Here is an 18,939-nt window from a genome sequence, read left to right as displayed (position 1 = left end):
AGCTGTGTTGGTTTCCAGACTTCTCAACTCACAAATGCCAAAGACAACTTAGAAAGTTAGGAGGAAAGGTCTGTCAGAGAAGACCATGGTTCGGGCCCAGTTCTGGGGACAGCAGTGGCAGTGCCAGTAGATGTGACTACTTCCGGAGCTCTTGGATCACAGATGGGGGAGGGGATCAAGTGGCTGATCAGGGAGGGACTGCAGAGATCTCTTTGCTGGTGATGAATCAAGATTCTCTTGCTTCGCCTATGCTTGGATTAGGGTCAAAGTCCTGGGTGGCAGTTCTGGGGCAAGGAGGAGTGCTGGCATGGTGAAGCTTTTGGTGGCAGTGGAGAGGGAATCCTCCTCATAGTTCCAAGGTAGAAAAGAGTGCTTGAGGTCACTCACAGAGCAGAGCACAGGCCCGGAGAGAAGTAAACACCTCTTCTTTGATCATACAATCTTGGAAGAACTGAAAATTTACAGGTCCCTAGAAATATCTCTGAAAACAGCTGCACAAAACCCCTGAAGCTTGGGACAGTACACCCTCAACACTGGAAGCAGATTTGTAGCTTAATAAAGAGCTAAAAAGTCAAGTAATTAGCTGGGAAAATGAGCGGACAGTGTAAAAAATCAGACTACAGAATCTTACTTTGGTGACAAGGAAAATCAAAACATCCAAACAGAAGAAGGCAACAAAGGAAAAGCTGCTACATCCAGAGCCTCCAAGAAAAATTATGAATTGGTTGCAGGCCATGGAAGAGCTCAAAAAGGATTTTGAAAATCATGTAAGAGAAGCAGAGGAAAAATTAGGAGGAGAAATGAGAGTGATGCAAGAAAATCATGAAAAATGAGTCAACAGCTTGCTACAGGAAACCCAAAAAATTGCTGAAGAACATACCTTAAAAAATAGACTAACTCAAATGGCAAAAGAGGTCTAAAAAGCCAAGGAGGAGAAGAATGCCTTAAACAGCCGAATTGGCCAAATTGAAAAGGAGGTCCAAAAGCTCACTGAAGAAAAACTTAGAATGGAGCAAATGGAAGCTAATTGCTTCATGAGAAATTAAGAAATTATAAAACAGAACCAAAAGAATGAAAAAATAGAAGACAATGTGAAATATCTCATTGGAAAAACCACTGATCTCGAAAATAGATCCAGGAGAGATCATTTTAAAATTATTGGACTACCTGAAAGCCATGATCAAAAAAAGAACCTAGACATCATCTTTCAAGAAATCAACAAGGAAAACTGCCATGATATTCTAGAACCTGAGGGGAAAATAGAAATTGAAAGAATCAACTGATCACTTCCTGAGATCCCAAAAGGAAAACTCCTAGGAATATTATAGCCAAATTCCAGAGTTCCTAGGTCAAGGAAAAAATATTGCAAATAGCCAGAAACAATTCAAGTATTGTGGAAATACAATCAGGATAACACAAGATTTAGCAGCTTCTACATTAAGGGATCAGGGCTTGGAATATGATATTATAGAGGTCAAAGGAGCCAGGATTAAAACTAAGAATCACCTACCCAGCAAAACTGAGTATATAATACTTCGGGGGGGGATGGACATTCAATGAAATAGAGGATTTTCAAGCATCCTTGATGAAAAAATCAGAGCTGAATAGAAATTTTGACTTTCAAATACAAGAATCAAGAGAACATGAAAAGGTAAACAGAAAAGAGAAATCATAAGGGACTTATTAAAGTTGGACTGTTTACATTCCTACATGGAAAGATGATATTTCTAACTCATGAGACGTTTCTCAGTATTAGGGTAGTTGGACAGAATACATATATACCATATATGGATGTATGTATATTGTATATGTGTGTATGTGTGTATATCTATGTATGTGAATGTATGTATGTGTACATGGGTATACTTGTGTGTGTACATAGACAGAGGGCACAGGGTAAGTTGAATATGAAGGGATTATATTATACGAAAAATAAAATTAAGGGGTGAGAGAGGAATGTACTGAGAGAAGGAAAAAGGGAAAGGTAGAATGGAGTAAATTATCTCACATAAAAGAGGCAAGAAAAAGCTTTTACAGTGGAGGGGAAGAAGGGGGAGGTGAGAAGGAATAAGTGAACCTTACTCTCATTGGAGGAGGGAACAACATACACATTCAATTGGGTATGAAAACCTTATCTTACCCTACAGGAAAGTAGGGGGAAAGGAGATAAAAGAGGGGGGGATTACAGAAGGGAGATCAAATGGGAGAAAGGGTTAATCAGAAGCATATGCTTTTGAGGTGGGACAGGATCAAAGAAGAGAATAGAATAAATAGGGGGCAGGATAGTCTTTCACAATATGACTGTTATGGAGGTGTTTTGTATGACTACACATGTATAACCTATATCGAACTGCTTGCCTTCTCAGTAAGGGTGAGTGGAGAGTGAGGAAGGGAGAAAATGTGGAACTCAAAGTTTTAAAAACAAATATTAAAAATTGTATTTACACGCAACTGGGAAATAAGATATACAAGCAATGGGGTATAGAAATCTATCTTGCCCTATAGGAGCATAGAAGGGAAGGGCATAAGGGAATGGGGGGGGTGACTGAAGGGAGGACATATTGAGGGAAGGGGGAGGGGAAAGATGGGGTGAAAATTTGGAACTCAAAATCTTGTGGAAGTGAATGTAGAAAACTAAAAATAAATTAATTAATATTTTTTTAAAAACATACCATATAAGCAGTTATCTATTATACCAATGAACAAGGTTAGCTCAGATATAAAGATTTCTTTAAGAAAGGAGTTTTGAAACTCTGTAAGTGCTGATCGAACAACAAAACATATATTCAAAAGTGTCTAAAACAACTGAATCAGTATGTGAAGCTCTTTTTAAACTTTGCCTCAAGAATTTTCAAAGTTTACATTAAGAAACAGAGACCTGACTTCCATAAACAGCAGTATAGGTAACATCTGGATGCTACAGAGAACATCCAGAGTTAAAGTGGTTAGCATTTTACCCTTTTCGTGTCATTAAAATGTTACAATATTCACTGCTAAATATTCATACACAGGTAGCTAAGTGATATAATGGATAGATTGCAGGGCCTGGAGTCAAAAAGACCCATATTTGTGAGTTCAAATCTGGCTTCAGACACTTCTTAGCTATGTTAACCTAGGTAAGTCACTTAACCCAGTTTGCCTTAGTTTCCTCATCTGTAAAATGAGCTAGAGAAGGAAATGTCAAACTACTCCAGTATTTTTGCCAAGAAAACCCCAAATGGGGTCATCAAGAGTCAGACATGATTGAAATAACTGAAGAATAACAAAATATTTCACATTAAGATAAATTCTAGTATTAAAGATAGTATATGCACTAATTAGTATGCGCAAACACTAATACATACACATATGCATACTATCAATCATGTTAAAAATTAAGGATTTGACTACAGAAATGAACCAGAATACTTAGAAGTGAAGGTGCAATAAAATGAAAACTGGAAATCTTCAGAACATTCTTTTAAATACTCAAAATCCACATGTGCATATAATTACCTAGAGATTCTAGCCAAAACCAAAAATTTTAATACTGTATGTGAAACTATTTTTATAAGGAAAGCACTGATTCAGTTGACATGGGAACTTCCTTTGTATTTTTATTCACAGATCAGACAAAATGAGAATATTTTCCTGCACATTTCAATTCAATTGCCAAATCTTATCACTTCTACCTTCACAACACCTCTCACATATTCATCTTACTACTTACAAGGCAACCACTTGAGTCTAAGATTTCATTAGCTCTCACCTAAACTACTGCAATAGTCTCTACCTGACTCTGGTCTCCCCACCTTCACTCCATCGCCTATTCCATATCCCCCTTCCAAAGTGATCAAAGCGATTTTCCTAAATTGTAGGTCTGTCAATGTCACTCCCCTATTCAATAAACTCCTTTTAACTTTAGGACAAAATATAAACTTCTTTGCCTGGCCTTTAAGGCTCTAAACAAACTGACCCCTTCCTATATTTGCAGGCTTACTATACATAATTTCCCTCACACACAATAGGATCCAACCAAACTGCCCTTCTTACACATATGGCATTCCATTTCTTCATATTAGCTTTCTCCCTTGCCTGGCATGCTCTCCCTCCTTGCCTCTATTTCTTCGAGTTCCTAATTTCCATAATGGCAACCACACTGGCATATCCAGGATGGCCGCTAGTGCAGGTTCTTTTATCTGCTTTAGTAAGAAAGCAACTTAAAAGGGGTCAATGATCTTCTTTAATTAAACAGAAAAAGTACAGAGAAGAGAAATAAAGACCAACAGACAGGCCTTTACTGCCTGAATCAAACCTTTACATCCACCACTGAGTCGAGAGAGCCTTTACCTCTGAGGAGTCAGAGAGTTCTGAACATATGGCCACACAGAGTCTGGACCAGGGAATCACAACATCTTTCTCACAAGCAAGCCCCCAAAGCAAAATTCTCTTTCACCTAATAGCCTCAGAGACAGAAGGCATCACAACCTGACTCATTGCCTAATTAGCTCATTAACAAAAGGTGTATAAGCCTTCCTACAAGCAAGAAAGCTTCCCTTAATGGGCTCCACATGAGGCCTATTGATGGGTGGAAGATCTTATTCCCCATTGACCTCACAATTCCCTTCAGGATTCAGATTCAAGCATCACTTTCTACATGAAACCTTTTATGATCCCATCAAACTACTAGTATCTACCTCCTCCAATAAATCAGCTTACATATAGTTATATAGTTTCTGTATAATCTGTATATTTTCATATATATACACACACTGTTTCATCCAGATAGACTGTAAGCTTTCTGAAGGAAAAGAGTGTTTCCCTTTTGTCTTTGTATCCCCTGAAACCTAACATGGTCCCCAGCATAATGTATGTACTTACTAAATGTGGATGGGTGGATGGATGGATGGATGGATGAGGTATTACAGAGTTAAAACTTAATAACTGGTTGGATATGGGGTGTGGGGTGAGGGTAAGCAAAGACTCAAAAGATGATTCTGAGGATGAGAACATGAGTGATGGTGGTACCCCAGTAAAAAATGGATATGTTCACAAGAGAGGTGAAAAAAAAACATAATGAGCTCTGATTTAGACATATTGAATTCGAGATGCCTCTAAGACATCTAGTTGGAAATGTCCACTAGGCATGTGGTGGTTCAAGACTGTAGCTCGGAGGAGAGACTAAGGCTGAATATAGATCAGTTTATATAATTGTCATTATACAAGTTTAAGCATTAATTTAAAACAATATTCTTATTTAAAAAATAATATTTGAAAAGACTCCTTCAAGACAACAATCATGTCTTGTATACGCTCTATGTACTGCTTGGCATATGTTTTTACTCAGGGTAACAGAATGGCAAAGTGAAGCCTTATTTTTTTTAAAGCATAATCAGAGCTTACAGTTTTCTCACAGAATACAAAGGATTACTTGCCAAAATGCTGAAAAATTTGCCAATATTTCTGCAAAGAATTTGCTCTATCAGTATATAAAACACTGTAGTGCATTTGCAAATCACATGCTTCCCATTTTACCAAAGTAGGAAAAATTTGATAGTTGTTTATTTTCAGTAGTTCTTATAACTAGGGTTTGGAGAGATTAAAAAAAAACTAAAAAGTGCCTGGTACATAGTAAGTGCTTAATAAATGCTTTGTCTATAGTTATCTATAGATAGTCACTATATCATCTATCTATGAATAGTACTGAAAATGAACTCTATAAAAGTTTAGAGGGAGACAATCACTAGGGAACAAAGTGGCTATGGAAGGTTTTCTGAAACCATGGGATTTAACTTGGTCACAACGGGCAGACACTAATAGAGAGGAAAGTAGAGCCATTATACGTATCAGCTAGTCACTGATAGACACACATTACCATCACAAGACACTATTCAACCTACAAAATCTTAAATTTGGTACTCTCAATTTTGGATCAAAAATCCCATTTAAATTCTTCCCTTTCCACTCCACCTATCCAACCCAACATGGTATCATGACCTTCAAGCTCTTAACCCCAGATACTTCAGTTAGTTACCTCCTTGCCATAATAACCTTCCCTCCCCATCAGGCCTGTATAATCATTTCACCCTTCTCACCCAGCAGCCTAAATTCCTTTGCTCTCACTCCCATTCTTTAGCCAAGTCCAAGCAGACAATCTATAAACCACTTGGCCAGAAAACAGAAAGAGATGAGCATTTTTTAAATCCTATAGAAGAAAGCAAAGGAAGTTTCAGAGAAGGAGTCGCATCACTATTTGAGCCCTAGGAAGAGTGACACCCCAACCCCAGACCATCAGCCCTGCTTCCATTCAAGCCTCGTTCCATAGCTAAAATCCAGGGAGTAGCCCTTGTGGAGATTCCTGGCAACTGATTTTGTGGATGCTACAGCCCCTACCTCCTTAGCTGCCATAGTTATTAACAACCCAGAAAAGAAAGTGCTCACCACCCAAGTCTGGTATTGTGAAAGAATTCAAAATAAGCAATAGATATGGTTTCATCTCTGGAAATGACAGCAAAGGTGAGGCAGCATTACCATCGGCCCTGTCACCGTAACTTAACGAGCACTGGGCCTTGCCATCTGCCTCGCTGCTGAAACCTCCTCTCCATGTTGTCTCCCATTATTGAATGTGAGCTTGCTGAGAGAGGGAGCAGTTGTCTGGCTTATCTGTTTGCAAACCAAGAACTTAGCACAATGCTTTGTGCATGCTAAACCCTTGATAAAGACATTTTACTGATAACAATAGAGAACATTTATAGCTGTTAAACTCTTATTTTGCTTTGGTTTTCTCTACCAAAGAGAACAGTTTCTGGGCTGAAAAGGATAGGAAAAAATAGCAAATAGCCAAGATAAGGGAGAAAGTAAGAGAACGAACATTTAGTCACCTTCGGTGAGTTCAAGTCACTGGATTTGGATAACTACGTGCCAAGGTACTGGAAGAATTAGCAGAAGAGATCGTTAAATTACCCAAAAGGTTTTATTTTTCCCCATAAACCTAAATGTGTAGAATCTTCAGACTAATAGGTGAGTGAGCTTCAACTCCTTGCAAAACTCTAGAATATAGGCAGTTGCCGCCAAGGAGTTTCTCTTCTTTTATCTGCGGTCCCCCACGACCATGCAGAATTGCGACCCGGCCACTGCCAGCGCCGCCTCTGTCTCCACCACCCGTAAAGGGGCCGAGACTGGGGCGGGTGCGGCCTGCCAGTCGGTGGGCAAAATGTTACATCAGGAATTGATGACTAATGATGTCTGGAGACAAAAGAATTTCTGCCTTCCCAGAGTCAGACAATCTCTTCAAGCGGGTTGGGACCATCCATGGGGCAGCTGGGACAGTATATGAAGACTTAAGGTACAAGCTCTCCCCGGAAATCCCCAGCGGCTACCCAATGCTCCTACTGTGAAATTTGTCACACCTTGTTACCATCCTAATGTGGACACCCAAGGCAATATCTGTTTGGACATCCTCAAGGACAAGTGATCAGCTCTATATGATGTCAGGACCATCCTGCTGTCTATCCACAGCCTGCTGGGAGAACCCAACATTGACAGCCCATTGAACACTCATGCTGCTGAACTTTGGACAAACCCTACAGCCTTTAGAAAGTACCTGCTGGAAACCTACATGAAGCAGGTGACTAGCCAAGAGCCCTGACCCTGGCTGCCCAGCCTACTTTCCCTCATCTTGTTTCTATGTGTATGTGTGTGTGTCTTTTTCCCTGCCTCATAACCTGTCTTCTTCCTCTTCTCCCTTCTGTACAGGACTCTGTATCATAGACTGTTATCCTTTCTTTTTTCTTAAGCTCCAGTCCAGCCCTCAACATTAATGTATAAATAAAGTTTTGTTGTTTTTTTAAAAAAAAAACTCCAGAATATAGTATTTAAGAGCTACTGAGTATCTAGAAAAAGACTCAGTGATAACAGAGCCTCTGCGTGACTTCATAAACAATAACCTAAAACTAAAAATAAAATTTTTAAATATAACCTAATTTTTTTAATTGGTAGGATTACTAAGCTTAGAGAGTAGAATACTATAGTTACGATTTGCCTCACTTAAAGTGAACAAAGAACAGTGAGATTTATTTAGGCTGGGCAAAACACAGCATGAAAATAATCATTAAGTACGTACCATGTCTCTGCATATTGCACTTAACATTTTGCTCTTGCCCCTGGCTTTATTTGTAAGTCAATCTAGGATCACCCTAGAAGCAGGGCCTTGTTGCCCCAGCCCCCTATAAAGCTCCTGTGGCTTTGAGAGAAGGAATAGAGTCACAATTAAGGATTGAATACACGTTAAAAGAAATTTGTTTCACCCCAAGTCATATAGTTGTTTCCTTGACACACTGTGTGGTCCAGCCAAGATGGTCTTCATTCTGTTCTTCATGCAAAAACAGGAAGCCATCTTCCATCTCTGTGTCTTTGCACTGGCTATTGTCCCTCATTACTAGATATAACAATGTTGCTAGCAGCTGTTGCGGGGGTGAAAGACCAAGAACACACAGAAGGGCTGCCAGCATAGGTTCTTTGATCTGCTTTCTAAGGAAAGCAACTTTAAGGGGTTTACAATCTCACTTCAATTAAACATACAAAAAAGTCAGCACCCTGAACTTCAGAGCAAATACAAACAGAAATTACAGAGACAATATAAACAGACCAAATCACAACACATAATTACCAAAGAAGCACCAACATCTGGGTTTTTCAAAGTTGGGAGTGGGGGGGGGGCGCGCTACTTCAACAGCTACCCGGGGTCTCATCACCGACACTCTTTCAATGAGTGTGCCCCCAAAGGCAAAGCTAACCTCTGAGTTTATATATACTTCTTCAGGGTCAAAGAGCATCACAACCATGTGACTCAAACCCACGTGACTCAGGCCTTCTTGTGACATAAGCAGGTCATCAAAGACTCCTGATTTAATCAACGATTTCTTAGTGCTAAGAAGCACTCCAAACCAAAGACAACAAAAAGTCCACTTTGCTTGCCATTACATTTGAAAAGCAAAACTCATCAAAAGTACTTGATTGCCTCAGCATTCCAAAAGAGAAAACAGTTAAAAAAAAAAAAAGACCTATCCTAATGACCATAACACTAGAATGTTATCCCTCCTCACCTCTGTTTCCTGGAATTGCTAATTTCTTTCAAGATTTGGGTCAAGCATGACCTTTCCACATGACATCTTTTCTGATCCCCAACCCCACTCCCAGCTGCTAGTATACTCAAATTAAAAGTTGCTTCATGCTAATTTTATATCAATTGTATTAAAATTTTACATATATGTGTATATATAGTACACATGTATATATACACATGTGTACATTGTCTTCTCCAACAGAACACATGCTACTTAGAAACAGAAACATTGCTTTCAGCTTTTTATGCCTAGTGCCTAGCAAGTGTTTAGCACAGAGCACATGTTTAAATGCTTGTTGATTGATGATCATAGGATTAAAATGGTTCTTAGATGCCATCTAGTACAAAAGGCAGGTGGTACAATGGATAGAGTACCAGGCCTAAAGTGAGCAAGACCTGAGTTCAAATCTGGTCTCATATAATTACTAGCTCTGTGACCCCGGGCAAGTCATTTAACCTCTGTTTGCCTCAGTTTTCTCATCTGTAAAATGAGTCTATGAGCACCTGTCTTGCAAGGTTGTTGTGAGGATCAAATGAAATCATATCTGTAAAGTACTTAGCACAGTGCCAAGTACATAGCAGGTATCACATAAATGCTTGACTCCCCCTAATCTCCTCACTTTATAGACAAGGATATTGAGAAAGCAGGCAGTTTAAGTGACTTGCCCAAGGTCACACAGGTAGTAAGCAACAGAGGTAAGATGTGAACCCTGATCTTGACTCCAAAGCCAGGGGCCCTTCCAGTACACCACACTGGCTGCTCTGTTCCAATATGTCAACTTCTGTCAAGACACAATTTCTACTTTGTGCTATGCTGCATGGTGCTAAACACTTTTTAATTCTTCCAGTTACCTTCTAGAAGAAATAACACACAAATGTGAAGCTTCTGGATAATGTACAAGCTTTTGGCCTCTTTCATTTCTTAATCCTCAACCTCATTTTCTGGCATATTTTTCTGTATCCTTGAGCCAACACTCAGAACAAAGACACTTAGTACTAAGGTATATGTTCCCTTGGTTTGGAGGCATCTCATGAAATTCTTCTCTTTCTTCATCCTCCGTAACAGATGTTTGCATATAAACCAGAATCATCTTCAGGGTGGTCTATTTATATTTGTCATCAACACTGTGAGTCAAAAAAACCATCCATCCTGTGAAATTATTTTCCTTGTTGTCTTTGGGTGCGTGACGAAACCAGCTCTGCCAATTCCTTTATTTTGCTCTGTTCCCACTGAGCTGCAGGTTGTTTACTTCTCCCGGTGTCATTTATGGTGAGAATGTCCACAGCACTGTTAGCAACTCACTGATCTGGCCAGAAATGTCTCACCTGTAGCTCGTCATCACGATAATTAATCTTCTTAGATGGCCTAAAAAGTGTGTGATCCTTAACGCTCTTGCTTCCTTTTGCAATACTCCATCACTTTCACTGAAGGAGGCTGCTTAAAAAAGAGTCAGTTTGTATTTTGATCTGTTTCGTGTGAAATATAAGGGGGCAAAAAGAGTTGACCATGAATCATCATTTACTGCAAAAATGTAACTGATATAAAGAGTCACCCAAATTGATTCATGAATCAACATGTATTAAGTGCCTACACTGTAGTATCAATGAGTCAACATTTATTAAGCTGTGCTAGACACTGTCTGTACCTCAAGGAGTTTATGTTTATTAGGGGAAAAAAACAACACATAGGAATAAACGCTAAATATATATAAATATAAGGTAGGTGGCTCAGTGGATAGAGTGCTGGGCCTCGAGTCAGGAAGACCTGAGTTCAAATCCAGCCTCAGACATTTGCTAGCTATGTGACCCTGGGCAAGTCACTTAACCTCTATTTGCCACTGGAGAAGGATATGGCAAATCACCATGGGGTCACAAAGAGTAAGATATAACTGAATGACTGAATAACAACAATACATGAATTAATTACAGAGTAATTTGAGGAGTACATTGGAAAACCTCACGAATGAGATAGCATTTAAGATGACCTTTCAAGGAAGCCAGGGTTTCTAAGAGGCAGAGAGAGGTAAAGTAAGATTACATTCCAGATATAGGATTTAGCCTGTGCTGAGGCATGGACACTGGTTTGGCTGGAACACAATATGTAATAAGCCAGAAAACATTTGTTGAAAGAAGATTGTGAAGAACTGGAACTAGAAAATAAAGGGGTTTGTATTTTATCTCAGGCATGGCAAGAAGCCACTGGACTTTTTGGAGTAGAGGAAAGAGATAGTCGAATCTGTGCTTTAGTCTTCCAAAATGCTTTGCCTTCTGTGTGCAGGATGGATGGTAGAGGGGAGATATTTGAGGAAAGGAGACCAATGACAAGGCTGTTGCCTCAAGTAGGGGGATGGCTGTGTGAATGGAGACAAGGGGAAGGATGGGAAAGATAATGTGCACATGGAATTGATAAGAAATAGGAAATAACTGGAAGGGGTAGGGGTAGGGCGGAATGTGAAGAATCAAAGATAAACTCTAAAGATACATACCTGGAGGGTGGTGGTGTCCCTAATACAAACAGGGAAGTTTGGGAAAGGGGGTGAGGGATGGTTAGATTTGCACTTCAGGACTATAGTGGTAAGAGATCTGAGGCATCATCAACACCAGCCCTTGCCATTGTCCGTAATCATTCCACTTCACCAATTAGAAAACCTAATAGTCACTTATCTGACATTAAGTTTCAAACATTCCACCTTTCCCTATTCTTCAACCTTCCAACACCTGCATTTCTCTTTGCTCTCTTCAAGACCTCCAATCCCCCTGCCTCTCAGTACTTTTACAAGTTCTGCTCTGATTACACCTTTTTCCTCTCCAACCTCAACCCAATAGCCACCCATTTCAACTCTACACTGTCCTCCACTCTTTAATTCCCAGCTCCCTAAATGCTGGCCTGGTACCCACAAAATTTAAAAAGTTCTCAAGAAAAGCCTTCACCTCATTGGGAAGCTCCTCTCTGGAGGATGTATAGGAGAACGCTGACAAGAAATACACAGAATAAGGCGGCACAGGTGGCTTGTGATGTGCTTCTGGGTCATGGAAACATTCACTAAGTAAAACCATCATATATTACCATGGTCTAAAAACCTTCTGATGATAAGTCATCCTTTCCTTACTTAAGTTGGTCCTCATTTCAAACGGCATACATAGTCTGTTCTCAGGACCATATTCAAAGTTTTTCTGGCTTGGTAAAATCAACCAGATTTCCCTCTGTTAGGAAAACCTTCCAGGAGTCAGGTTCACCTCTATGCCATGATCAAATATCAAGACAGGACTTTGGTGCCCACATAGGTACTTAATAAATGTCTTAAATTCCTCAACATGCATCTTTGTGCTTTGTATTCTCTGTCTGTAATGCCATTCTTCCTCACCATCTATATCCCTACAGTACCCATCCTTCAAGCCTCAAGTCATACCCACCAACCCCCGCTCCATGACACCGTCACTCATCACCACACTATTCTTAACACCTATTGTATTTTGTGTATTCCACTCATCCAATTTATCCAATGCATTTATTAAGTACATACCACCTGCAAGACAGGCAGAATAAGGCAGTTACGTCCAGAATCTGGCACTGTGATTTCCATGTAAGAGCCATTCATTAATAGTTGTTGAACTGAATTAAGGAGTATAGTGCTTAAACTTCCCAGAGCTGGGAGTCGGGATAAAGTCAAGTTAGATTTACCTCTTAGACATCCCTGGACCTGCCACTGTTTCTTCCCCAATCTCCAGTCTCTTACTGATATATCAGCTTCATCCTGACCCACCAGAGCCTACACTGCACACCCCCAGTCACTACAAAGATCCATCTGATCCCATCCCAAGCCTCTTATCCACCTGCTCATATCACACACTGGCTCCATTAGTAACTAACCCTGAATAGGGTTGCCCACAATGACACCAACCCCCCACCCCATGCTATGTTGTTTCCTCTGAATCCGCACTGATCTGAAAGGTCCCATATAAATCACACTATCTTCTTTGACCACACACTGGCCCTCTGACCTTATCAACACTGTATTTAGTTCTTGGCTTGTAGTCAGGAAGACTTCAATTCAAATCCCAATTCTGACATGTACTAGCTATGTAACCCTGGGCAAAGGCTTTGTATTTTTGGTTTGGGTTTTTTTTTTAATTTAATGTGTTTCAGCCAGCTCCCTAGAACTTGCTTCTTGGAGTTCTCCAGATCCTTCTGGTAGTCATAATAAATTTTAAGGATGCAAAGATGAAAACCAGCATTGTTCCTGCAAGAGAGAGCTCAAAAGCTTAAAACAGAGTAGGAGGGATGCTTCAAGTATAAAAGGAGTAGGAGTCAAGGTAAAAGGGTGATGAGCAAAGGAGAAATGCAAACACACCCTAAGGAAGTTTGAGGAGAGAGTAGTTTCAGTTGTGTGGCTTCTATACTGCCTCAGTCTGTATGCACGTGTGCCCATTCAATTGCAAGCCTTTGGAGGGCAGCAGCTACACCTTATATGATTTTGCACTTCCCCATTACTCAATAAAATACCTCTGACAAAGGTGGTGCTCTATTAGTTATACCAATAACAATAATAGAGAGCAATTACATATGGCTTTGAGGTTTGCAAAGTTCTTTACAGGCATCATTTGATCTCTCATGACACGTTGAGGTAAGAGCTATTATCTTCCTCATTTTATAAATGAGAAAACTGATGCTGAGAGACGTTGAGTGACTTGCTCAGGATCACAGTTAGTTGTATGTCTGAGGCAGGATTTGAACTCATGTGCCCCCTCTCTAAATTCAGCATTCTACCCACCATGCTACCCAGCTGTTTGATGAAATGAATATGTGAATTAGGAATGTTTCTTACTTTGTTCTAAAATACTTTTCACACTCTTCTTTTAGAACTCAAAGGAATATCAGAAATTATCTATGTCAACCCCCCCCCTTTGCAAATGGAGAAACCAAGGCCAAAAGGATGATAAATCACACCACACTTCTTTCAAGGTCCAGGCCAAGACCTACCACCTCCACGAAGACTTCCTTGACAAAAGTCACCCTACAATACTCTCGCATTTTAAATTCCCCAAACCTTGAATATATTATCTGTCACACTATCAAGGATTTCTTTATATGTTGCCTGGAATTACTTCCTAGGTCTTTATAATGTCTTAATTCTAGTTAGATTGTAACGAGAGTAGGTGGTCCATATGTTTGTTAAATTAAATGAACCTGTCACTAAGAGAAAACATGGCATCATCGACTGAGCAAGCAATAAAACTTATCTGAATTCTCATATCAATTCTGTTTCCATACCTACAAAACAAATACTCACCTGGATACAGGAATTCTGTGATGAGAATGATTAAGACTGCATTAATATGAAAGAAATATTTAAATTTAAATCCTGATATACATCCAGAGAATGATAATGTGTTTTTGGCTGCCTATCTTCTCCCTGGCTGGAGGCAGGCACCTGCAGGAAGTTAGCAAACCTACGCAATCTAGGGCAGTCCCCTGGCACTGAAATCACCTGCAGCAACCTTCAGGTATCAGATGTGCTACAGAAGTTCAACCGTGTACATCAATTGATTGACTACAGCCCAGTTTGAAATATGCTTCCTAGAATTTTTATTTTAAATACTTTGGATTTTTAATTTTTTTAATTTAAACCAACAGAAAATATTTTCTCCTCTGAATCATTGTGATACAATGATTATATTGTAAAACCAGTAATTCTCTTTTTATTTTGAAGTTTGCTGGGACCTTCAAGGGTTTCACTGAGTCTCAGAGATAGAAGAAGCTGTACAATCCAACCATTACCTGAACAAGATTTCTTCTGTGGTCTATGATACAAGGGTTCAGATGGCATTTGCTTAAAGACCTCCAGCAAAAGGAAACCTTTGGACTTTTCCAAATTTCTCCATCCATCCCCACCCCCTGGATTTTCAGCCTCCTTTTTGTGTGTTGTCTCCTCACTCCTTGAGAGAAAAGACTATCTCTTACATATTTGTATCCCCATCACTTATCACAGTGCATGGTAGATAGCAGTCAAACATTCATTGACTAACTGAATGACTACTTTCAGAGGCAGCCTTGTGGATAGCTCTAATATTGAGGAATTTCTCCCCAAAAGCAAGCAAATTATTTGCCTCTTTCCAACTTTAACCGGGTGTCCCTTTCTCATTCTGGGACCAGGCAGAACAAGTTTTTGTTTTATTGATGCAAACTTTAAAGATAGAAAGCAGGCAGACAGACAATTAGAGAGATAGACAGAGAGACAGATAGATGGATAGACAGATAGATAGATAGACGTAGTAGAAAGATGGATGAATGAAAAGGATCAAAACATCATGATACAGCATCAAAGTAGGACTTCTGTGGAGAATTTTTGTGCAAGTATATGTAATACATTTTAAAATATATATCACAAATTGGCAATTATTTTGGTAAATTTATAAAGAAAAAGATGTATACAGGGTGTTCCTAAAGTCTGGACACATAGGCAAAAATGCATATTTTCAAGAAATGAATGAAATTTTCAACAACATTTTATTTAATTGGAATATTAACAAATAACATCTTCAATATGATTTTCATCATTTGTGATGCAAAGGTTGCAAGATTCACATGAACTTGATGCAATAACTCCACATTGCCATCAACTGCCTATGTGTCCAGACACCCTGTACTATAATGTTGTGTTTGTTCTTCGTTTTCAAAGAGGACCATGACATTGGAGAAATGATGACATGACTTGCAGTTGACTTTGCTTTGAGTGAGGGAGGGCTGTGGAAGGTCACCAGACTTACTTTCTCCTCCAGAGCCATTTGGGTCCAGTGGCCTGATATTCACCAAGACAACTGGAGATGGCCCAGGATGCATTGGGAGACCTTGGCCCATTTAGGCTAAGGTCTTTTCAGGTTCTCACTTTGAGTGAGGTAAGGCCCATTCAGTGAATAGGCCTCTTTAAGAAGTTAATCAAAGAATGGCCCCTTTAATCAAAACTCAAAAAAAAATTTGAACTGGGAGGGGAAGACCCTCAGGGTTCCTGCAAGGGAGAGGGAGAAGAAGAAGGAAAGGGAGAGGGAGAGGAAGAGGTCTGGTTTAAAAAAAAACTCTATATATCTATGAAATAGCCTCATATTCACAGTTGAGATGCAGGATGGAAAATGATTTTGCTTAATTCTTTCCCTACATATAGGTCTTTACACTTTAGCCACAAACAACATTTTATCCACCTAAAGATTTCAAGTTTAAATAACATTTCACTGTACCACATACACATTTGTCCTCTGATCCACAGGCTATATATCTCCCACAAGGGCTTATGGAAATTTCACAGGGATGGCAGCGGTTAAGATGTCCTTCAAAACGACGTTCGCACCTTCAAAGGGAAACAGAAACGGTGAAAATCATGTCCATAATAAAGTTTAATAATTTAAATTTAATAATAAATTTTAGTAAAGCTATGAGTAAAGAAAGAAACTGAGCATCTGTTTTCCATTTCTACAGAGAAGAAAGAACTTTTTGACAGTAAGGATGATTAGGAATATGTTACCCTAAAGATTTCCTTTTAAATAAGATAAAGTTTTCTGGCAGCAAGGTGGCACAGTAGATAGAGTATTGGACCTGGACTTAGGAAGACTCATCTTTCTGAGTTCAAATCTGACCTCAAGCCATGTGACCCTGGGCAAGTCACTTAACTCTGTTTGCCTCAGTTCCTCGTCGGTAAAATAAGCTGGAGAAGAAAATGACAAACCACTCCAGCACCTTTGCCAAGAAAATCCCAAATGGGATCACAAAGAGTCAGACACGACTGAAACAAATGAATGACAAAAAAAAATTTTCTATCTTGATTTAGGTAAGTGATTCACAAGCTTTCTGAACTTGCTACATTCAAATGAAATATGAAATATCATCAGTTTCATTTCGCAACCCTATTCACAGAACTGCTATATAGCATTTATTTTACTTAAAATATTCTAGTGAAATCAATTTAACTTTGTTTTTGAAACTTCTAGACATTCTTAGGATAACAGGAAGCACAGCAGGAAAACTTTTTTTTAAATTTATTTTATTTTAGACTCAAAGGCCAGAACACAAATGCAGAATATAGAAAAGAAACAAAAACATACCATAAATTTAAATAGTGGAACTTAAATACAAAGTAAGAAAGAAAAAAAGTATGTCATGTGCATAACAGAACCTGAGAGGATTTAAAATATGTAACAATAAATTTTCATTTCAAGAAAGCCTGTATGATAAATAATACCCATTGTGTTGAGAGCTGTCCATCTTTTCTTTGCTTCCTTGTAAGTTTTCTTCTGCTCTCTGCTGCATACTTTTTTACTTTGTTCTTCCACGCTACCCCCAGGCTACATTTAAGTTTCGATATGTTTCTCTATAGCTATAGATACATACATATACATGTATACATACATATATAGACACTGGGCATGATATTTTCGGCCAGAGGCCCAATTCTTTTGCTCTTCCATATATAGTGTTCCAAGTTTCCCCAGTGTTCCAAGACCTGTGATCTTTTAGTGTTGCCTACGCTAGATCCTGTGGGATTCTAACTGGGGCACCATATTTGAAGTGTTTTTTTCTTGCTGCTCATAATATTTTATGCTTGAGCTGGGGGTTTCAGAATTTGACTATAATATTCCTGTGGGTTTTCCTCATAGGATCTCTTTCCAGTGGTGATTGATAGATGTTTTCTATTTCTATTTTCTCCTCTTGTTCTAATGCTTCAGGACAATTTTCTTTAATTATTTCTTGTATTATTGTATTAAGATTTTTTTTTGATTAGAACTTTCAGGTAGTCCAATTATTTTTATGTTTTCTCTTCTTAATCTGTTCTCTAGATCCATTGTTTTTCTTATGAGATGTTTCACAATCTATTTTTTCAATATTTATTTTTTTTATTTCTTCAACTCTTATAACTTTGCTGGCTTCCCTTTGCCCAATTCTAATTTTCAAGGAGTCATTTTCTTCCTTAACATTCTAGATCTCCTTTCCTAATTGGTTGACTTGCTTGTCATAATCTTGTTTTTCTTGTATTATTCTTATTTTTCTTTTTAATTTTTCCTCCATTTTTCTCATTTGATTTTTAAAGTCTTTTTTAAGTTCTTCAATGAATTCTTTTTGGGCTGGTGACCATTTGACATTACTCTTTGGAGCAGAAGAGGGTTTCTTTGTTTCAGTACCCTCCTCTGAAGATGAACCCCAGTCTTCTCTATTCCCATAGTAGCTGTCTATGGTTGGATTCTTTCTATTTTGCCTGTGCATTTGGGGGGGGGGGCGGTAATAATTTAGTTTTTATGATCACCTCTAGTCCTGGTTATGGGGGATGGTGCCTCTGGCACCATCTGATTCTCTTCAGTTCTCCCCTCTGTAAGAAACAGGGGAGCAGTTTTGTTTCCACAGAGTTGAAAGTATCCCTCTCCCCCTGCCCCCCTGACCCCCCCTTCCTAACTTAGCAGAACATAAATCAGGTGACTGATTAGAACTAGTTCTAATCACGGCTTTGATCTAGCACAGACTAGGCCTCTGGGGTCTGGTGAAAGGTTAGATGCTTGTAGGCATGCTTAAAGGAGTCATTTGAGGAGGGCATGACATAGGCAGTCAGGGGGTTCCATCTGTCCAATGAAGAGCCTGGTGGGAGATTCGAAGGGGGGAGGGGGTCAATAAAAGGACTAGCGTCCATCTGAGTCCTTTGTACTTTCTCCTGTACTCTGTTCAGGGAATGTACCCATTTATTCAGGAAGAATAAATGTAAGATATAATTAAAACCTTCTTGGCCTTCCAATGAGTATTGTTTATTCCTAGACAGTGTAAGTATGTTTATAACATGTCTGACCTTGAATTCAAACCA

The 18,939-nt window shown here is 39.1% G+C and overlaps 1 protein-coding gene and 1 pseudogene across 1 annotated transcript in view; one reads left to right on the top strand and one right to left on the bottom strand.

Moving 5' to 3' along the window:
* The window catches only part of WDR27 (WD repeat domain 27), a 176,540-nt gene that overhangs the window by 38,256 nt on the left and 119,345 nt on the right, over nucleotides 1-18,939 (bottom strand). Inside the window, 1 exon segment of the mRNA XM_036768210.1 lies at nucleotides 16,344-16,446. Within this exon segment, the coding sequence (XP_036624105.1) occupies nucleotides 16,344-16,446 (103 nt within the window).
* Nucleotides 7,091-7,627, top strand: LOC118856403 (annotated as a pseudogene).

The sequence above is a fragment of the Trichosurus vulpecula genome, chromosome 7 (genome assembly GCF_011100635.1).
Source record: "Trichosurus vulpecula isolate mTriVul1 chromosome 7, mTriVul1.pri, whole genome shotgun sequence".
Classification (NCBI taxonomy): Eukaryota; Metazoa; Chordata; class Mammalia; order Diprotodontia; family Phalangeridae; genus Trichosurus; species Trichosurus vulpecula.
Note: the sequence above shows the minus strand (reverse complement) of the source record. Positions and strands in the feature narration are given on the sequence as shown.